General features: G+C 54.4%; 1 protein-coding gene across 1 annotated transcript in view; it reads left to right on the top strand.

The window, feature by feature from the left end:
• Positions 1-22222, top strand: part of AJAP1 (adherens junctions associated protein 1) — a 32110-nt gene that overhangs the window by 3649 nt on the left and 6239 nt on the right. The window contains exons 2-3 of the mRNA XM_065737784.1: positions 11975-12555; positions 22018-22105. Coding sequence (XP_065593856.1) covers positions 11975-12555; positions 22018-22105 — 669 coding nt within the window. The remainder of the gene's footprint in view (positions 1-11974; positions 12556-22017; positions 22106-22222) is intronic.

The raw sequence follows: 22222 nt of genomic DNA, 5'->3' as shown, positions 1-22222 counted from the left end.
CCATTCATCATCGGGATGAATTCCTTCTCTTGAATAGCACCCAAATCCAGACCTGAACTGCCTCTTTAAAAATGGAATTAAGGCTGATGTGAATATTTCCTCTGGCTCTTCTTACTGGGACCTGCACCTCCAGACTTTGATAGCTTACATAATTTCCTGTGATGGAGATGTACTTCATCTAATTTCACTTTGAAATACATTGATTAAATCAGAACTGCTGGGAGATTTAAACTGAGCCTCTGTGGCCTGAACTTAACTGTGGGAGGTTTACCCACCTTTATCCTTCAACATTAATTTGGTTTTGCGAGGATCCTTCATGAAATGAGGTTCTGTCTGGCATGGAGCTGCTGCTGCTCTCTGGTTTTATCAATTTCTCTCTCTGACCTTTGCAACCCGCAGTGAATCCTCCCTGCAGCATACAAGTGTGGGGTCGGGTGCTGGTGGGCTCCAGCCATGGGACCGCGCTGCCTTGTGCTTTCCCTGCCCCAGTCTGGGTTATGGGGCTGGGTCACAAGCAGGAAAATCCCATCTCCCTCCCATCTTTGCTTTCCAAGCTTCCACCCCAGGACGTGACCCCAGGTGCAGGAGGATGCGGCGCTCCCTCGTGTGATTCAGCCTTTCTGGTACGGAGCAGTGGCAATAAAAGAAGCAGACAGCAGGCTTGGCTGGGGATGGATGCTCAGCTGCACGGGAATCAGCACCTCCATGGCTGTGCATGGACTTCAGCTGGGAGAAGCATGAAAACGAAGCTCGTTCAGCTCTGATGGGAGGAGAGGCAGAGCCCACGCTGTGAATTTGCTGCTGGACCGGGTCGGGATGAGGCGAGCAAGGCTGTGCTCAGCGAAGCTTTCCTTCTGAGCGGATGGGAGCGTCGCAAATCCCGCGGCGCTCCGGGTTCATTTCTCAACATAAAGACTGAGTAAAAGCTGCCTGGAGAATGACATGCAGTCAGAGAGCGGGAACATGTTCCTTGCGAGAGAAACACAAGCCTGGACCTTGGAGACGGAGCAACCAGAGCACACGTGCCCTGATGTGGGAGAAGCCAGGGGACGCACCGTGTGCATTGCCCAGAGCTTGCAGTGAGCTTTGCACAGCGTAGGTGCAGTCTCTCACCATCAGCCCAGCTCTGCATCCATCCTGCAGCACCCTGGGACGCTCAGGACGATATCTCCTTGCTAAACGCTCCGGCGGCGCTTTACGGCTCTATAAACAGGGAATGTGCATCGCGTAATGGTGGCATCCTGGCTGTACATAAAGCCATTGTGGCTCCGTGTGGGAGAGCTGATGGATTGCTGCTCACAAGACAACACTTACGGCTCTCGAGAGCTAACAGTGCTAATTTATGTTGTCAGAGGCGCTGGGATGGCAGAAGGGGCCGCGGGGATCCCGGGCTTCGTCAGCGCGTTGGGCTGTCCCCGCATCGCTGCCTCCAGGGCCGTGTCCCTCTAATTGCCACCGTCCAAACGTGACCCTGGCTGTGCTCCTGGGGCTGTGATAGCATCTCCCCGCCTCGTCTGTGGGACTCGAGTAATGAAGCGTTAGTTAATTGACATGGATTAGGACATCCACTTAAGTACCCAATGAGACGTCAGTGATTGATGCCGGGCAGGCAGCACACGTGGCTGCCTTCCCGGACACCACCGGGCTCTGCTTTTTCCCTGCAGAAGTCCAAAGCTTTGGGAGCAGCTCTGCACGCCCTGAGCTCCAGCTGAGCCTGGAGTGGCTTTGCATTAAATAAAGGGAGCGCTGCAATCTCAGATGTTGGCATGCATCATCTTCCAAAGTGCTCCTGAGAAGAATAAACTCGTTTTCTACAAGTAGTTGCCTTTCATAGGTCTTCTTATTAAGTTTTCCTTGAGAAGATTGAACATATTATTCATCATTTTGTTTCTTGGTTTTCTAAGAGGCTCTCCACTCTTTTTTTGCATCCTCTCAAGTGAAATATTCAGAATTTCCTCTGCCGAAACGGCACATTCTCTGGCAAAATAAATGTTGCTCATTGTGATGGATGAGGACAGAACCGTTTGTTCTGGGAGCTGTGCACGGGACATGCTGTGCAGGATGGGGTCCCTGCAGCCCTGCAGGAAGGGATGTGATCCCAGCACCCCCCCTTCCACCCTCCCTGTGCACATTGTTGGCACATGGACGTGGTGCTGGCACCCAGCTCGAGCTGCTGCACTGCGTGCTTCTAATTAATCCTTCCTGTCTTCAGGTGTGAGTAACTTTTGGCTGAGGTCACTCTTCTGATTATTGATGCTGAGGGATGAGAGTTTCATCTTCTTTCATGAAGTGTTTCCCCTGGAGTTCCTCTCCTGCTCCTGTAGGACATCAGCAGTGAAGGAGGAATTCTGGGGTGACTCAGGGTGGGCACAGGCGATGGCTGTGGGGATCAGCCCAGGGCAGCGTGGGAAGCAGAGATGATGCAGGAGATGGAATATACTGCAGAGCTTTACACAAGGGATGAGCAAAGTCTCTTTGTCACCGCCAATCTGTCTGGCTGCGACCTCCATCTCCTTTGAAGATAACGCTCTGAAAAGTTTAATCTCTCTTGCAAAAAAAGGATTTTAATACGTATATATATATAAATGAGATGCAAAGCTCGGTGCTCTCTGACTCACAGGCAGTGAACCCTGGGAGCCGTGTGCCCCACAGGCACTGCTGGTGACTCAGCTCCCTTACACAGCTCCGTGGGGCAGGGTGCTGCCAGATGTGCTGCTCCTCCCGTGGGAAAAGAAACAGTTCAGCGCTAAAAGGGGATTTAAACCTCTGTATGGAAGGATCAAGAGTCTTTGCCCTGGATTTCATTCTCGCTTTCTATTTCTATTCCTTTGCTTTCTATTTTGGTTTTGCTTTTTCTTTGGCTTTCCGGCCTGCTCTCTATTTCCCGTTAAGCACTCCCAGCCCCAAGCTTCCCCAGCAGCTGATGGCCCCGGTGCTCAGCCCTGGCCAGGACGTGCTCCCGACACATGCCAGGATCCTTTTGCTTTTGCTTCCTCCCAGCGCTCGGATTGATGTTTCTTACCTTCAAAGCGAGCTTTGCTTCTTCTATTTTTCACTGTATTTCTTGCTCCTTGAAAGCTATCTGTCTGTTTGCTTTGAGTAGTTTGATTTCTCTCATCTTCTCCATTTCTGTAGCAGTTATTGGATCTTTTGAAATCCTTTACCCTTTCCCTTTCTTCGTTTCCCTGTACAACTTCCATGACAGACGGTGCATCCATGTGTTCACGGAGCTGCCTGGGACTTCCCGTGGGGCTGGATCTCAGTTACAGCAGTATGAATGGATAGGACAAGAGGGAACGGCCTTAAATCCCTCCAGGGGAGGGCCGGGTTGGATGTGGGGAAACATTTATTCTCCAGAAGAGCAGTAATACGTTGGCATGGGCTGCCCAGGGCGGTGGTGGAGTCACCATCCGTGTGCTGAAGAACTGTGGAGATGTGGCTCTGGGGCCCATGATTGGTGAGCACGGTGGGGGGTGGATTGATGGTTGGATCTGATGGTCTTAGAGGTCTTATCCAACCTTAATGATCCTATGAGCAGAGGTTAACTCCATCCATGTGCTGGCGCTGCTGCGGCTCAGTTGCGTTTCCCAGCGTGAGGTTATCCGCCCTGGTTGTAGGATGGGGATGAAGGCTGTGGCAATTCAGAGGATTCGGGGCTCGTGATCCTTCCCAGGACACCAGAGCCCCTTGGGGGATTACAGACCACATCAGAAGACGCTCTTGACTCGGATTCTGTCACAGTGATAGTGCTCTCCATTATTTGGGATATCTCAGCGGGCAGCGCTGTGAACTCCGATGCGCCGTTCCCATGCAGTCGCATTGTGTTACAACAGTATAATGAACCCATTTTAATTATTTTGTTTTAAAACTCGTTAAGCTGCTACTTAATGCACACTGAGCCAACTTATCTTATTTTTTTAGATCAAAGCGTTTCCCGCGTACGCTGTAATGATGCGCCTGAGCACATTAATTCACAAAACAAGATAAGCCCTCGGTTTCTTTGTGGGGAAGCCATGGGTTGTGGCCGTGCTGGGCTGGCCTCGTGCAGCCCATGGGCACTGCTGCAGCGCCAGGATGCCATGAGTGAGTCCGTAAGTGACTTTGTGGAAGGCCCTTCAGGGTCTGGGGAGGGTCTGCGCTGTGCTGGGGGTGGGTTTTGGAGGAGGAAAACCTGCTTTGTTTGTGGATGGATCCTACAGGGGATAAATGCATGGGAGAGGGAGAGAACTCCTGAGCGAAGCAGGGATGTGACCTCATTCCTCCTCTGTGAGCCTGTGCCCACTGCTAGGAGCAAGGAGGGGTCACGGTGTGGGGGTGCTGCCCCCTTTCCGTGCTGGGGTCTGGTCTGGTGGGACGGGGCCTGCAGCTGAACTCCACTGTCCTTATTTATGCTTCACTGCATCAGGGATAAGCTCTAAGCCACCAGGTTTACTGCCCCGAGCAATCCCTTCCTTTCAGCAGCCCCATTCTGTAAATACACTTGTGAGAGGGGGGGCGGGGGGGTTGTGCCCAGCTCTCAGGGCAGTGGCAGAAAGGGCAGCTCTGTGGATTTTTATCTTTATTTCTCACGCAGACCGGAGCTTGGGATCGTGACCCTTCTGGAAGATTTTTTGGTGTGTTTGGAAACGATGCTCGGAGAAATTTCCCAGTAGGATGCATCTGAATTGCAGCCCTTGCTGCTGCCTGATACCCGGCGCTGGTGCAAAATCCCTGGCGAGGGGGGTTGGGGGGGAGGGTTGAGGGGAGGAAGAAGAGGGAGATAAATGGGAGACAGGTGCAGGTTCGAGCCTGAAAGCCAGCTCTCACAGCTGCCCTTTGTGCGGGCGGGACAGACGGCGAGTGTTGCCGCGGGCAGCGCGATGAAATGCCCTTCTGTCGGCCCCGCCGCCTAAATGCGCGCAGTGTTCGGCCGCTGCCTGCTCGGCCGTGCTGGCAGAGCCCGGGCACTGCGGCTGCCAGGTCCCCCTGGGGTGTGTGTGCACCACGGGAGGGCTGAGCGGTGGGCACGGGGCGATGCCGAGGTTGCGTGCTGCTCACTTCTTCTGGCTGCGGCTCTTCCCGTGCGCAGGTGCTGTCTGGGCGCTGGGTGCCGTGTGGCAGCAGGTGGATCACCGAGCTCAGGTTGGAAGCAGCAATCTGCTGGAGACGTTTTCCCTGCCTGAAGGCACGCGCTGCCTTCCTGGGCTTCTCCTCCGCCCGCCCCCGGTGCTTTTCAAATCCTATCTGAAATAATCCCACGCGAGTGGGTAAAACAGCCCATAACAGATGCTGTGTCCTTGTCAGAGCAAGTCAGGCTGTGCTGGAGATCTGCAGTGGTGCTTGTTATCCGTGTGTGATGGCAGTGCTGTGCTGGGTGCTCCCAGCACGGGGATACCGGGCACCCTGTGTCCCATCAACACCCATCACAACGCGCACGGGGATGCTGGGCAGCCCACATCCCATCAACATAACCCTAACCCTGACCCATATCCCATCGGCATCCATTGGAATGTTTGAAAACAGGGGCTGAGGTTGAAGCCCAGTCTGAGTTTGGCTCTGGCATGGCCTGAGTGTGCGGCTGCTGTGGCACAGATCTGCTCGTGCCTTCGCAGCATGCATCACTTACTCCTGCTCGGGCTGTTTTGTGGGGTTTTTGCTCTTGCTGGTGTTGCTCTGCAAGACCACACTGCTCCTTGCAGGGCACTGACATGGTTCTGCATCTGGGTGCATGCAGCACCTTGGGCTCGACCTTTCCATGCGCTGGAAGGACAGGACCCAAACGTGCGAACAGACGGGGCTGCAGCACTGCTGAGCCAGATCTGCTCCCTGACAGCCTTGGCAGGGGCTGCACTACAGGATCAGCATATTGGAGATACCGCTGGGTATTAATTATGCCTTCCCCACTCGCCGCTATTCAAATGTTAAAATTATTTATTTGCAGCTGGGTGAGCTGGAGGCACTCACAGGAGCACTGTGGATGGGAGCAGCTCCGCTGCTGCCCAGCACTGCAGGAGCACTGCAGGATGCCAGGGCACTGTTAATCCCCCCCAGGGCTGATCCTGAACCTGCAGGGTTATCTGATGGTCCCCAGCTCTGTCGGGTGCTGGTGGCTTTTGTGGCTGCTGTGGAAATGGACTTTGGGCTGCTTCACCCTCTGCCTCATTTTCTGTTGTCATAAATCCTCTCCCTTCACCACACCAAGTGTTGTCAGTTTAATTACTTGCAGAGGGGGGGGGGGGGAGCAGTGGATCTCAGGAACTGTTTAAATACCACTTTTATTAGTAGGTAATCCTGAAGCTCAGCTCTGTAACAGGAAGAGGTGGTGATGTGGCGTGTTTGATTTAGCTGGGTGCTGCTGAGCCAGCTGCTGCTCCTGAATTCCCAGTCCTGGCATTCCAGACCTTGGCAGCCGTTTGCTCACATTGATGATCATCTTGGAGGAACTCATGCTCCGGGCAGCGCATCCCCAGCGCCGCAGTGATGCTGGAGTTGGGCGCACTGCAATGTCCCACGGAGCCCTGCTGGAGTGCCCCATCACAGTGTTGGGATGCTGTTCCACCCCCCCCCAATCTCACTGCCATCCATCCCTGCTCCCCACACACGGGAATTTGCTGCTCCCCTCCTCCCAGCCCATCCTTTGGCCTCAGAATGCAACGGCGCTGCTTTATTTCCATGGCAATGGCTCTGCAGCTTTGCAGCGAAGGACGGTCGCTGCGCTGCAGGGGTCGTGCAGAAACACGGGGCTGGGAGGAGGTGGCTGCGGCCGAGGACCTGCTGCTTTCCCCTTGCTCCAGCGTGAAAGTCAGCCCTGAAGTACAGCAGCATTTCTCCTTGCAAACCCAGCGAGTTTTGTCAGTATTCCCGCGGTGCTCTGAGCTCCGGTGTAGGACGCGGAGCCCGCAGGCGGCGATGCTCCTCCTGCGCTGCCGCTCGGGGTTCCCATCACATTGACATGAGGATGCTGTGCCCGGCCTGGGAGCAGCCAGCATCACCCATCTCAGCCCTCCCATTCCTGCTGGGAATGGTTCTGCCTCTGTTCCACCCTCTGTTTGGAGACGTAAAGCGCTCCGTTCGTAAATCATCCAAACAAGGACATAACCTTGATTCCCTGTGCAATACCAATACATTGCCTAACACGAGGCGTGAAATGGAAGAATGGTTCCATTTGTATAATTCTGCATTAAAAATCAGCCTATTCTGCAGTTACTGCTGCCTGTGAAGTGTCTCCACAGTCATGGGAGAGAGGGGCCGCTTTGGGAGAGCAAACGAGCACCTTGTGAAAGGATGCGAATCAGCACCTCTGCTGCTCTGCCCGATGGAGTCACACTCGAGTGCGCCTTTTGAGGCCTCTCTGAAATGGGTTCTTTGCAAGCTGCTGACCGTTTGTATTTTGCAATTTGTCAAAGCCACTCCGTGGCCCTGATCCTCGTTAATTGCTTTGACAGATGACCAAACTCAGGGATTTCCAGCTCATGGCACTCCGCCTGGCGTTGCAGCTGCCACGTCCCACGGCACCGTGCGACCCCGCGGGCTGCAGCGCTGCGGAGGGCTTTGTCCCTGCACTGCTGTGCCCTTCCTGCAGGACCCATGAATGTCACCAGCACCTGGAAAGAAAGGGCAGGAGCTTTGCCTTGAGGCGGTGTAGGATGCTTTCCCTTCTTGGTGTGGCTCGAGGAGAGCTTGGACCTGGGTTTGCAATGTGGGAGACGTGAGGACAGAGGTGGTGATGGCAGAGCAGAGAGTCTTAGATGAGAGGTTCTTCCACGCTCAGAGAATGCCAATTAACAAAGTGCTTCTCATAATGCTCCTGGCAGGAGGTGAGGCTCCATCCGTGGGCAGGGAACCAGCGTGGCCTCGGTGTTCCCAGGGGGAGCAATGGACAGAGCTCTGTGGGATGGACACTTCTGCTGTGGGCATGATGGTGTCACCAGGACGATGTCACCGTGGTGAGATCGGGCCCATGCAGCTCCTCGAGTTAATCTGTTTCTGAAGTGCCAACCTCCCTGCTCTTCAAAGCAGAGGGCTGCATCGGAGAGCACTTGGAAAAGGATTTTCCTATGGGGAGGACACGTGGCACAAGGCAGGCAGCGGGTCTGGCAGAAATGCTGTCTGTGCCTTCTGCTCGGGTAACTCCATCACTGTGCATATAGAGATCCACAAAGCTGGGGGAGCTGAAAGAGAAAATCCCCACAACTGAGGCTGTGCTGCAACAGGTGCTCCGTGGGGTGCTCTAGGATGCTCTGCGGTGCGTTGGGGTGTTCTGGGATGCTGGAGGATGCCTGAAGCACAGTGCTCACACCTAGGGCTGTGCTGCAGTGCTGGCGTGGGCTGTCACGAGCTCAGGGTAAAATGCAAAACGTGCTGGCTTCTCCCCCTCACACCGCTGTGCCTCCGACCGAGGGATTTAATCTCAGCGGCGGAAATTTATGGCTGATGTCTGAGTTGGCCCTTTCTGAAAGAGCAGGGGGAAAGGGAGGGAAAACAAATGACTAAATATTTACGTATTTTTATTTCTGCCAGGAAATTAAACTCTGGCTCACGGTCCCATTTAACTCGCTCTGTTCTCACGCTGCTGGAGCGAGGTGGGGGCTGCTGCTGGGGTCCCACCCCCGTGGTCCCAGTGCATGCAATCACTGTAATTACCTGAGCAGTTGCATTGAAATCAGCCAGCAGCCCTTGTACCTGTCATTAGGGACATGTAAATATTTGTAGGAGTTTCTCTCGCTGGATGAAAATAAGGCCCTTTTACAGCCATTAACCCACAGGAGGAGTTTGTTGTACGTGGCAGGAAGGTTCCTGGGCGAGGAGGGCAATAAAGGGATTCCATCCCTTCAAATCTTCCTGCTCCTCTGCTCTTTTTCTGAGTGAACATCTAAGTTTCATTGGGCTTCCCCTTGAGTTTGAGGCACAACACTCCCATTCTCCCCACAAGACAAAGGGTTAGCTCCCCATGCTTTCCCCTACATCCTTTGCTAGGGATAAATAGTTGGGGGGGTGGGGCATGGAGGGGTTTGTGGATATCCAAAGTCCCAGTTTTGCCCCGTGGGTCCCTGTGCGGGTGGTGGTGCACCGGGCACTGTGTGGCACTGAGGGCACTGCTGTTCCTTGGCCTCTGCCTCCTGCCTGGAGCAGCTCGAGCGGTCGGAGGAGGATTTGCACCGTTTGATGCATCAGCAAAGATGGTTCATCCTCTGAGTCGCGCCGGCAGCCTGCAAAGCAGTGACTTTCTGCTCCTGGGAGGCAAGCGGGGACGTGCGCTCGGCTGTGAGGGGGGCACAGAGGGTCCTGCGTTTCAGCGTGCCCATGGCACGGGGTGTTTGTGGAGTAGCTTGGGTTGGGGCAGTGCCATTAAGGACCTCCAGGCAGACGTGTCCCCGCTGCCCGGGCTGCCCCGTGTTTTGTCACCTCTGGTAACTGCAGGACATCGGGTTTAGAGCTTTGGGCAGCAAGCTGCAGTCCCCCAGCTGGCTGTGGGGTCAGGCAGTGGGGCTGCTCCCGACAGAGCCCCGGGACCCCCGCAGCCAGCGGCACTGCCGCATCCCCAGCGCCGCTCTGCGCGCATCGCCTGCGTTGCCTTGGCGACAGCAACTCCCACACGCTGCTATTTATTCTGAAGGACACTTTCTCTTCTGTTGTTGCAAAGCCCTCCAAAGATTGCATGGCGTGGCACTCCAAATCCCAGAGAGGTAACGGAGCTCGCAGCTCCCACCCAGCAGCCACCTCCCGGGGCCGTGCCAGCCCATGGGGTGCCCAGGAGGATGCTCGGGGGGTGACGGTGCTTCTGTGGTATTGCTCAAAGCCAGAATGGGTCTGGAGAGCAAGGGTGGGAGGAAACATGTCTCTGGATGTGCTTGGGTATGGTGTGTCTGCTGTGACCCACACGGTGCCCAGAGTTGCACGCTGTGTCTGCCCCAGCTGCAGGGCAGCACTGAAGTGATGCTCGGGCTGGAGCTGCTCGGTGCTGCGGTGTCCTGGGGTTCTGCTGTTGCTGCTGTGACTTGGGAGTGTCATAAGCAAGCAGGAGAAAACGGGAAGAGGGGAAAAATCTCATCTTTTCTCCATGAGCTGCCAACCCCAAGGACTGGGGAGAGATATTATGTCTTTGAGAAGCTCAAAGACAACAGCAGGGACGTGGAGACAGCTGAGTTTGGGCTGGTTGCGTTTTCCTTCTCCTCCTTCAGCAGTTATTAATAAAAGTGCCTCATTTGCACTGCTTCCTTCCTCGTGGAGGAGCGGGCAGGCGGCGAGGCGTGCGTGCACGCACCGTGCTGGGGGTGCCTGCACCTCTCCTTCCTCTCAAGGAGGAATTTCAGATCATATCAGGAGTTAGGCAGGGGCTAAAACGGAGCGAGGTGCCCGCTGGAGTGGCAGCACGGCCACGAGTGTTGCTCAGGTGAACCTGTTCTTAGTGCTCTCTGGACACCTGACTTCTCACCTCTCTGTGCCTGCAGAGCCGCTGATGTGCAGCACGTGGAGACGTTCTCTGTTCCAAAATCCAGTTGCTTTCACATTGTGGGTCAGCGTGCAGCTCAGCTCCCAAAGCCTCAGGCATACAGGTACCCCCTGTTCCCCTTACAAACCTGTGGCACCCACGCCCAGGGAGAAGGTGCCACCACAAGAGAGGGCAGGGGAGCAGTGCTGGTGCTGCACGTTGCTCACAGAGCGGTATTTGTTACTGCGTCGTATTTTTATTTATTTTAACATCTTGAAATTCTTCCTCCCCCAGCCCTGAACTATTTTGGGTTTCTGTCGTCTGTTTCTGGCTCTTCCCTTTCTCCTTCTGCTCTCTCTCCGTGCATCGCCTTTTTCCTCCCCGAAATAAATGCTGTTATGCTTTGAAAAAAATAAAAATAAAAATAACCAATTAGGGAGGGAGGCAAAAAAAAAAATAGATGCTTTGAACAGAAAAAGGCTGTGCCTCGGAGTATCCAGGTCATCTCCATTGGCTTCATTTGCTCACGCACGGAGGGAGTATACAAATTCTTCTGTCAAGCAGATGCACATTTGGTAGTGCTAGCAATGGCTTTGTGGGGTGCAGTGCTGCGGAGGATCAGTGCATTTAGGCACATAATGCTCTCATTAACTCCCGCTGCGTTCAACAAAAGTCTTTCTCTTGTGAAAGCTGAATAAAATGGAGTACAGATTTGGGGGCTTTGGCTTAATGATTTTTTTTTTTTCTGAAAAGAAAACAAACCAAAGAGCTGAAAAAAAAAATCCCTGTGTATCTCAGGTGGTTCCTTACAGCGAAGCACTGCGCTTCGTGTGCACTAACATCACAGGGGGAGGCACGAGTTCGAGCACAACTTCCCAAGGCACGAAGCACCGGGAGAAGAAAGAGAGCTTTGACACGAAATAACGGCGGCACTTGACATCAAAGCAAAATTTGAGATAATTAACCTGCCGACAGTTCAGCGTGGCTTCGTCTGATCTGCAGCGAGAGCGCGGCGGAGCGGCTGCTCGTCATTCCCTGCCGTGTTTGGGGCTTTGCTCCTCACACACTGCCAGGGCTCGGAGCTGCAGCCGGGAGCAGCGAGCACTGCTTTTGAGTCACGGCGACCTGATTAATGAGAAGTGGGTTACACATGCTGAAGCGAGCGTACGTGTACTCTCATGCTCTCACTCATTGAGTGGTTGGTGCCGCCGCCCGCACGCTGCGAGCTCCCTGCTGGCACGGCTATACCCCGAGCCCTGAAGTGAGGGAGGGCTGGCTGCTCCTGATGGGGATGGAAGGGTGGAAGGACACGCATAGCTGCTCTTCTTGCGTGCAGCCTTGGCTTTGGTGTCGCTCTTGGTGTTTGTGCCATCACCACGTGGGCAGTGGGAAGGGGAGCAGGTGGCCACGGCGCCGTGCGATGCCATTTGGGGTGGCAGGGTTTGGAGTGTCACTGGGCCAGATGTGACAGGGCTGATGAGCGTTGCTCCACAGCTTGTGACAGGGCTTGGTTGGGGCTCCTGCCCTCTCCTGCTTTCTAACGCGCTCTGTGTCTGTCCGCAGGTCAGGTTGCCCGCTAGGAAGCCATGCTTGGATGTTGATAGCCATGTTCCACCTCGCCATGGACCTCGCCAGCTGCGAGCCCGCCGGGACCCGTCTCTCACCACGGTCGGCACAGCGGCACAGACTGCCCCGTGGTGTGCTGTGGAGCACAGGGGGCAGCGAAGAGCCCCGCCGCCCCAGCCCTCCCTGGCCCTGTGCCCCCCGCGCCCGCCGCCCACCCCCTGTCCCCCTGCCCCGCACCCGGCGACAGCTGCGGGGCCGTGGCTTTGCCCCACGTGATGGGCGGCCCACGGCGCTGCCCGAGGTCATCGTTTGGGGCCCCACGGGTGAGGAGGACTCCCTGGAGAGCAGCACTCTACCCAGCATCTTCACCACCGCCGCCACCACCACCATCACCACCACCACCGCCGCCACCACCACCGCTGCCACCACCGTTGCCACTGCACCAACCCCCAGCAGCCCAGCTCCCACTCCTGGCATTGAGGAGCCCCGTGGCCACCCCAGCACCGCTGAGCCAGCTGCCGGCCACAGCAGTGGTGGAAAGGACGCGCGTCCACCCCGTGGCCTGGGGGACACAGCAGGTACCAACCAGGAACCCAGCGCCGCACCCGCCCGTCTGCGGGATGGAACACGGGGTCCTGGGCCATGGTTCCAGGGATGCTCAAGTTTGGTCTGGTGGTTGGGATGGTTTGTCCATTGGTTGGGGTGCTTTATCTTCCAGTTGATGCTGTTTGGCAGCTGGGATGGTTTGCTCATCAGTTGGGGTGGTTTGTCTATCGGTTGGGGTGGTTTGTCCATCGGTTGGGGTGGTTTGTCTATCGGTTGGGGTGGTTTGTCCATCGGTTGGGGTGGTTTGTCCATCGGTTGGGGTGGTTTATCTTCCAGTTGATGCTGTTTGGCAGTTGGGGTGGTTTATGCATCAGTTGGAGTGGTTTGTGCATCAGTTGGACTGGCTTGTCCCTCAGTTGCGATGCTTTACCCATTGGTTGGAGTGGTTTGTTTTGTGGCTGTCCCAGTTTGTCTATTGGTTGGGGTGATTTTTTCCTGCTGTGGCACTGGCTTCCACTGCCCAGCTCTGAGATAAGTGCGTGATTTCAACTTGGAGTGCTTGGGAAACAAATGGAAGCTCTGAATCATCGCTTTCATCTGAGACATTTTCTAGCAGCTTGCTGTATTCTTCCTATGATCAGTATACATCCACAAACCATCTTCCGTAATCAAATTTAGTGCAGCACTCTGTTACTGTAATACTTTCCACCAGCACTATTTGCTGCATGGACATGGATGAGAAAGCAGGTTCCCATTTATTTCAAATTATATTTGTTATTACCAATATTAAACTGTGGGATACAGTTATACAGTTTACAGAACATATTCATTGTGCATCGACTGCTTTTAGCCCACAGTGATTTTCTCATCAAAACGAAGAATTTTGCAATCTAATCTTAATCCCAGTGAATTTATCCAGCAAGGAGCAACACTGTGGTTGGTTTTTTTTTCCCCCTAACTTAAAGAAATTATTTATAGGTGAAAAATTCCCAGCCTACACAAACTTAGACAAAAACACGTGAGAATCAGCTGGCTTAATTAGCTGTAGAGCGTCCATAACAATTCCTGGCGTGAGTTTTGGTGGAGGCTTTGGTTGTGGGATGCAATTTGCTGCTTCTCCAGTCAGATGTGCTGCTTTGTGGACATTGCTGTGCTGGTGCTGGGCTGCTGAGGAGCACCGCAGATCCCCCTGGGGAGGGAGGGAGCGCTCCTCTGGGATCAGAGCTTTCATTAATGATCTCCTTTCCGCCGTGTGGGGGATGCTAAAGGCCATAGGGCTTTGTCCTTCGGTTGGAGTGGGTGCTAAAGGCTGAAGGCTGTCTGGATCTCAGCCTGTCCATCCTACATTGTGAAGTGCTTGAGCTCCGCATTTGCTTCTGCTCCCATCACCCGTGTCAAGCAGCCAGAAGTCCTCCAGCCCACGTTGCTGTCAGCTAACGCTGCCCGGCCTGCTGTGGGATGACGGATCCCACTGCTGCCTGCTTCCCCTCGGGCAGGGAATGGCAGGAGGGAGCTGCAAGGCGTCGGGAGCATTGGGGTCACCTTCAACCCCACATCACTGCTGCGCCTCGATGGGGCGGAGCACACGCAGGAGCCCATGTCTCCTGCCACTGCTCCTCTCAGTTACATAAGCAGCAGCGGCTGGAAGTGTTTGTTCTCTGCCTGGGAAAACATATGGTTACAAATGAGGATTAGGTAACTTGTTTGTACTCCTGCTTTGCCTCGGCCAACATCACAGACCGCCGTCCCGCAGCCCTGCGTGGTGCTGTCAGGAGCTCCCTGCAGATGGGCTGTGCTGGGTGTCCCCAGCTCGGGGAGGGGACATGAGCACCCATCCCGTGCTTCTGAGGATGGCTCTGTGGGTGCAGAGCCTTTTGGCTCCCGGTACAGCCAACGTTGGTTGGACAAGCAGTGAGAGCAGTCTCGCTCAGGTCTTCCTCCTCTCACCCCGCTCCTGCTTGGTGAAGGGGAACAAAAAGACAGGAGCCATTTATCTGTGACTCACCGGCAGAAAAACAAAGCTAAAAATTCCCGTGGAACAGCAAATATCCTGCTTAGGAGGAGAAAGACAGACAAGTGATTGCTTAGAGCATCCAAAAAGAAAAGAGCAAAATGGTGCGTGCAGCTCTGCTGGTGGTGGGTGTTGTCGTGCAAGGGTTTCTGTTTTGTTGTTTTGCAGCAAGTAAACTGACAATCAGGTGTGTTTATCCCGGTGCCACCTATGTCTGCTCAGCGCCTGGCAAGAGTGCTGATGGCAGTCAGATGGGGCCTCAATATGTTCACCCAGGCGTAGTTTATGCTTATGCTTTTCAAAAAATGTGCTTCCTTTTTTTTTTTCGGGGGCTGTCATATCCATTTTACGATGGAGCATGTAAGGAGAGGAATAATTAAAATTCCAGAGTGCCGTGAGAGGTAAAGGTGGTGGGAGCCACTGTGCTCCCGGTGCAGCTCAGCTCAAAGGGTGAATCAGGGAATCTGGGCACTGATCACGCTTGCTGAGTTGTCTGAAGCTCTCCTGTCTGTATGATTAGGAAAAAAAAAAAGCCATCTTTAATTAAACCTTTAAGTGCTTTATAAGGCAGAAGACTTTATGTGCCGTCTGCTGCTCCTAATGGTTATTTGATGGCCGGTATGTGATGGATTTGGCATCATAACTCTGAGAACAGCGTGCTCGTAGCTGAGCTCGTGCTGGTGGCAGTGGGCAGTGCTGGGGACCCCACTGTGGCCGTGTCCGTGGGGCTGTGGGTGCTGCCCTGTGCTGTGCTGCTGTCTGGAGCACAGCGTGGGCCAACGTTGCCCTGCTGGGTTGTGACCCCACTTCAAAAGGAGGGGATGGGAGAGGGGCTGCTGGATGCACCGAGATAGCGTCTGCCAAAGGCTTCAAAGGAATTAATTAAAGATAAAATGTCTTTAAAACCTTGGGCAGCTGGAATGGAGCTGCTGCTTCGATTCGCTGTGCAGGGCGGTGGGAGCTTGGCCCTTAGGGGCGGCCACGGAGAGGCTGAGCACCCATCTGTGGGTCACAGCGTGGTCCCTGCTGTGCCACTGCTCATGCTGCTGCCTGGGGAGGCAGTGCGGGGTGCTGTGCTTTGCTCTGCATGCAGTGCATGATGCTCGGGGCCGGCACAGATGGGCGCTCCTCTTCTCCCTTCCCCTCTCAGCCCCAGGTGGGAAGCCCATCGATCCTGTGGGATTATCGAGCTTTCGATTCAGATCTCTCCTCAAAACCTAAAATAGCTTCTGCCAAGCTGGAAAGGAGGCTGCATTTCATCTTAATTTGTCAGACAGCCCTCTGCGTGCAGCGGGAGGAGGACTTGTCGGGCCCTCAGTCGGGCCAGGCAGTGCCACGGAAAGAGGAGGAAGGTCCGTCTCATCCTGTGGTTGCTGGGGAAGCACGGCACCTGCCAGCCTGGGGTCTGCGTCTCCCATTGTCACAGGGGAGGTGCAAGGGCTGCTGCTGTCCTTGGGAGGTTCCCAAAGGAGGCTGCATGGCTGCCCTTAAGGATGGAGGAGCTGAGAGGAGGCAAGAAGCGAGCGTGGTGCGAGCTGAGCTCTCTCTGCCTCTTGTTTTCCCCAGGATCAGCAGATGCTGTGTGCGCACCCGCCTTCGCCCACGTGCGTCTAAATGAGCCAGGAACGTTCCTCTTCTGCTCTCAGGAATATTTATTGCTTGGTGCTACTTGCTCTAACACCTGAGCAGATAAGTCCCAGAGTCTTTAGCGTAAGCTTCCAGGATCTTCTTTCTTGGCAAGGAGATTTCCGAGCAGCAGCAGCAGTGGGATATTCTCCCCCTTTCAACAGCCCAACCCCAAATACCAGGCGGTTTCTAGGAACCTCACCTTTTTGTTGCTGAAGAGCTGCATACTAACTTCAGGATTATTGGTGCTCCCCAGGCGGGTTTTCAGAGCTGATCTCAGGGATTTCACAGCTGCAGCCCTGCACGGTGTCACACAGGGACCAGGGATGGAGCATCGCACTCCCCAGGACAGTGGGGACTCCCAGAGCCCCCACCCCACGTGGGGACCAACACACAGAGGCTATGCTGTAGGAGTACAGGCATTAGCAGGGCGGACCTGGGGACATTTCCCAGTTCACCAGGTCAACCCTCATGTTTCTTGCAGATTAGTTTTCATGAAAGCTATTCAGCAGCACTGTGGTTAGCATTAGGGCAAAATCCTGTTGATCCCCCCTGGGAGGAGGCTGCTCGTAACAGCGATTGCTGCAGAACGCTCATGCTGTGCTCCCCGTTGAATGTTTGTGTCCAGCAGCAGGTTTAGGGGCTGCACCAGGCTTCCAGCACCAGATCCCTCCTGCCTTGGTGCGGGCTCCAGCTTGCAGCTGAGTTTTGCCCGTAGGGGCTGAGGCAAGAAACCATCCCAGTGCCATCGATGGCTCAGCGAGCGCTCCTTTGCTCCTGCAGGTGTTTAAGGCGGCAGCCTCAAGGCTGCAGAACACAGCGTGAGCACTGCCTGATGTGAGCTGAATGCTGGGCAGTGCAGCACAGGGCTGGCGATGCTGGCTTCTGGCTCCTGAGCAAGCTTGGATGCTTGCGTGGTAACTTGCTGTGGAAATGACCTAGAAGGTAATTTTGGCTGGAGAGTAATTCCCACGAGCACTGACCCCGTCCGTGTTTTCATCTTTTCCCTCTGTAAGCTCTTCACCTGCTCCCCTGAGCCCGTTCCTTTCGTTGCTGACAGCATGCTGGGGCTGTGCTCTCCTGACCAGATGAGTGAGAGGCTGCAGGGCCATCCACGCACTTCTCATTGCAATCAAGTGTTCCCCCCAGCTCATCCCACACCTCCACAGCCCCCCGGCCCCAGGGACCCCTCGGTGGCAGTGGGCTCCTCAGCCAACCACCCGCAGGAAGGTGCTGGGGGTGCTGAATTGCAGCCCTCCTGGCTGGGACGTTGCAGGTAATAGGAGCAGCTGTTGTTTTTCTGCTGTGAACACTAGCTCAGGATGATAACTCTGCAAAAACAAAATGAAGCTGTTTCTTATTTTATTTTTTTTTAATTTCATGCAGCTTAGAGGCCCTGATGAGGGTCTTCAAAGAGCTGAGGCTCATGGCTGTTTTTATTGGGAGAATGAAAAATACGGTCTCCCTAACCAATGCTGTTGAAATAAAGGCCTTGGGGGATAGAGGTTCTCTTTGTTTTTAATTAAGAGCTTATATCTCCTGCTCGCTGCCATTGCGCACTTCTGCGGTAGCGAGACATTAGTCTCGAATGGATTTTCTTGTGGAATTAATTCTGTCGATGCAGAGCTGTCCAGGAGCTGTTTCAAAAGGTGGACAGAAAGGCCAAAATTCAGCGCTTTCATCTTGGTGGCAAATATCTGGTATTTAACATTCAAAATAAAAGCCTTAGCGTTTGCTTGCTTGGAGAAGATTGGATTTTTTTTCTCCCTCGGCCTGGGGAATTTGGAATCACATTTTACGGTCGGAAACAGGTCGGTCTGAGCAGACAAATCCTCGTGGGCTCTAACGGTGGGTGTCCATAAGCTGGTGGGCCTCGCTCTCCGAAACGAGGAGTGGAACATCAAGATGTCTGTAAAGCCCACAGCACTCCGGGTCCAGGCGTTAAGCGATGTCTGTGGGGCAGCTGTGGGCCTACAGGACCACGCCAGGATACGGCAGTGCCAACCCAGCGCTGCACCATGAGCAGCCCCAGGTGGGAGTGGTGCTCAGCAGGACGGCGTGCGGATGGAAAAAGCCAGCCATATTTCAGCATTTCCAAGGGTTCAAAGAGTGCCTTTGAAGAGCTTTCCCTCCTGGCATGCGACGCATTAAATTCTGCTGCACTAGCAGAAGCGCGGGGGTTTGGACACACTTTCAATTCCATTAAATACTTCTCCTGTAATTACCCTCGAGTTAAATGGTCACTGCGTCAAATTTACTGGTAAAAGCCTTGTAAGAGTGAAGTGTTTGCAGTCCCCTTGCCGGGAGGAGGTATCAGCACCGCGTGCAGCTGCGGCCGCGCACTCACCCCGTGCTCACCGGGCTCTTCCTGGTGATCAGCATGCAATTAAGCGACCATCTGCATCTGTAACGAGCTGGGGGCAGGCCTCTGCCATGCAACGTTTGTTCAGGAAAGGGCATTTTGGGGCTGAACTGCAGCAGCTGCCTGAGCCTCACTGCCACGGGGAGCGGTGCTCCTCAACGCTCTGAGGATGGGCCCAAAGTTTATGCTCTGCGGGGAAGAGCGGTGCAGTGCTGAGCTCCTCCAGGGTTGCTTGAGACAGAGGGATAAAAAAAGATGCGAGCAGGGGCCTGGCTGCCTGCTTAGGGTCATCGAATTGTTATGGTTGGAGAAGGCTTCTGAGGTCATCAGTAATCAACCCATCCCCATCGTGCTGTACTCACAGAGCCATCGAATCATTAAGGTTGGAGAAGGCTTCAAAGATCATCAGCCACCAACCCATCCCCACTGTGCTCACTCACAGAATCGTAGCATCATTCAGGTTGGAGACCTCCAGAGTCCTCAAGTCCAAAATCCAACATGTGAACACCGTGCCCACCAAGAACTGACGCTCACATCCTGGAGCAGGAGTGCGTGTTCCCTTGGTGCCTCTTGCCATCAGCGGCACGCTGGTAATTTTGCTATATGAGCTATTGATCTCACCCTCCAGGTCCCTTTCCTCCAGACAGATTGGTTTCCTATGGCTGTATTGCTGCTGGTGGTCCTCCTCTCTGTCATCTCGCTGCACTCCCTCGGGTGTCCCTTATGGGATGTTCCTGTGTCCCAGCATGCTCCATCCGTTGACAGCTCATCTTGCAGACTGGATGTTCTTCATCGATTTTGCTTTGTGCCGTTGTGTATATTTCTTTGAAGGCCGGGAGGAAAGGATTTTATATGTTTACTAAGTAAGAACTAAGACAAACGACTCTTCGTTTTGGCAGTATTGCTGTAGGACTTGCCACCTCAGCCACCTGTTGGCCCCGTTCCCACCTCCAGCACTGCTTCTGGGGAAGATGCTCCCCATCCCCTTGAAACCTTCTTAGACCTCAGTGCAGAATTAATGTGCGACGCAAAGGAGCTAAGCTAGTGCATATGGCAGCTTATGCGTGTGCCTAAAATTATCCAGCTCTTCTTAAAGCCCATGTGCCCTGCTTGGAAGAGCTGCCATCCTTCCCCAGCTCTGCCACCTGCAATCTGTTCTGCCTGTGCTTGGGGTGCCATGAGCACGAGCTCTGATCGCAGCGCCGGGCTCTCCCTCGTCCCCACCGCCTCTCCCCCTGCTCCCGTTGTCACCGAGGTCTGCGTTCTGAAGCTGCTCCCGTTTTCAAAGGAATCGGGCACTGGGTTGCGTGGACTTTATTTTTAGAGCTTTTCCTTTTATCTTCCGCGGCGGTGTCCCACTGGGAGCTGCTCCAAGAGCGCTGCGGCTGGCGGCTGTGCCGTGCTGTGCGGCTGCTGGGCTCGTGCTGCTCCTGACCCCACTGCCCTGTGGGGTGGCACGGTGTGGAGGGCGGCACAGGGCACGGCGTGGGGGCTGCTCCTGCACCCTGGGGACACCTCGGCTGGGAAGCTGTCGGGAGGAACCTTGTCACAGTTTGTTTGAAGCAGTTGGAAGTGTAAATGGGAGTAAATGAAGGAAATGGGTGCTTGAGTCAAGGGAGAAAAATAACCCTGATTGATCCCTCCGGGATCCATCTCCACCTCTGGGGGAGCGCGGTGCAGTGTGTGGCGGTGGGGCACGGGTGGGCACGAGGGCAGTGTCTGTGCCCCTTCGGTGTGCTGCTACCCCCTGAGTGTGGTGAGCAGCAGCACGTCCTGCTCCGTGCTCAGGCTCTTCTCATGCACTCCCCCCGATCACATCCTCTGGCAAAGCACAGTAAGCAGTGCAAATCCTTCCAGAAACACCCCACCTTCAGTTCTTACTGTTTTGCTCTCGCTTTTGCTGTTCTTTACACCAGCAGCTCTCAGCTCGTGGCCGAAACCCTCATGTCTGTTAACTGTCTCTATATACAAGACGGAGGCACTGGGGACAGCTGAGCTCTGAGGGGTGTGGAAGGCCCCCCCACACGGCCATGACCCCCAGGGGCTGGCAAACCACTCCATACCAATGCCCCAGTCAGTGTTGTCCATCACTTTCTATTGGGTTACACAGTGGTAAAGGACTGCCTTGGGTCCTTGGGTGCTGCAGCACCAGCAACACAGTGACAGCAGTAACAACGAGTGGCACTTCAGCAAAGACAGCAGGGATGATGCCTGCTGTGCCCCTGCAGATGGATGAGGATGTTCCTTGCCCCCTTCGGGTTAGCAGCACTTCCCCTCTTGTTTCTGGAGGGTCATCATCTCTTCAGCAACACAGGGGCTGAGCAAGCTCTGAGCATTTGTGTGCCTTGGGGAGGTGGCTCTGCCCCAGGAGTGGTGCTGGATCTGATCAGCCTCTGCGTGGAGGAGGTTTTGTGAGCAGCAGGGGTGTGGGCAGGGACCCTAAACCCCTGTGCGAGGCTGAGCAGGGGGAAAACAAAGAGAACCAACCTCACGAGAGCCAAAGCTCCCATCTCCCACGCTTTGAGAAGGCAGCAGAGCAGCACGCAGACGTGCATACAGCTGCTGGCTGGAGATGCAGCACCAGTTTGCTCTGAAGTGCCACGGCACCAGCTGTGCCTGCATGCAGCTGGCTGGGACCACTCCTGCGTGGGCAGCAGCAGTCTCCCCACCACGCTCACTCTCACCAACACAGCAGCTCCGTGTATGCATCACGCAGATAGACGAAGCTGCTTGTTTTCCTGTCGGGCTGACATTTATTTATCTATTAAAAACATCACCCGTCAGGAGCTTGCAACATCTGTTTGTGAAAAATAGCACATCCTTGGGCTGCAGCCAGGAAAATCATTTCATTACGAAATTGCAACTGTAAAGCAGCGCAGAATCACCAACATACTGTACATTGAGATGCTTTTGTTTCCAAACTGCTCATTAGGAGTGATACACGAGCCAAAATTATACCCTGTGTAAGGTGAATTAGGAGAAAATGAGCCCAACCGACCTTCTGAAGTGAGCAGCAGTTAGTGCTGTAATTATTATCTCTGGTTAATCCCGCACCCACTGCCAGGCTGTGCTCAAGTCTCCTGTTCCATCCCAGAGGGTATGCATCTTCACATTGCTTCCGTTCTTCGTGCCTAATTCAGGCTGACAAGGAACATACTCGAGAGGGGAGGAAACGAGAGGCCTGACTTAAAGATTATTTTATGTAATGAAGGAGAGAGAACTGTGCTGCTGCTGCCCGGGGCTGCTCCCAGCTCCATGCTTTGGGAGAAGGGCAGAGGGACGCGATGTGCTGCCCTGGGGGGATGCCTTGGAGGTGTTCATGCACTGGGAGCAATCCCTTTTCAACTTTCCCTATTTCCTTTTCCCTTTTTTTCCCTTTTCACTTTCCCTTTCCCCTTCTTCCCCTTACTTCCCGTTCCCTTCCTCTATCTCTGCAGGTGTTCTGCTGTCCCCCTGGTGTCCTATCTCTGCTCTCTCTGATTTCTTCTCTTCCAGGTCTGGCAGTCCATCAGATCATCACTATTACCGTGTCCCTCATCATGGTCATAGCTGCTCTGATAACAACTCTTGTCTTAAAAAACTGGTAAGGGCCCTCACGGTGGGGCTGGGCTGGGTCAGGCTTCCCAGGGAGAGGGACTTGGCATCAAAACTACGCAGAGCATTGGGTGGCCCAGTTTGGTGCACCACTGCTGAGTGAGCA

The sequence above is a fragment of the Cyrtonyx montezumae genome, unplaced genomic scaffold, assembly GCF_038088225.1.
Source record: "Cyrtonyx montezumae isolate F1298 unplaced genomic scaffold, pur_monq_1.0 scaffold_21, whole genome shotgun sequence".
In the NCBI taxonomy this organism is placed as follows: domain Eukaryota; kingdom Metazoa; phylum Chordata; class Aves; order Galliformes; family Odontophoridae; genus Cyrtonyx; species Cyrtonyx montezumae.
Note: the sequence above shows the minus strand (reverse complement) of the source record. Positions and strands in the feature narration are given on the sequence as shown.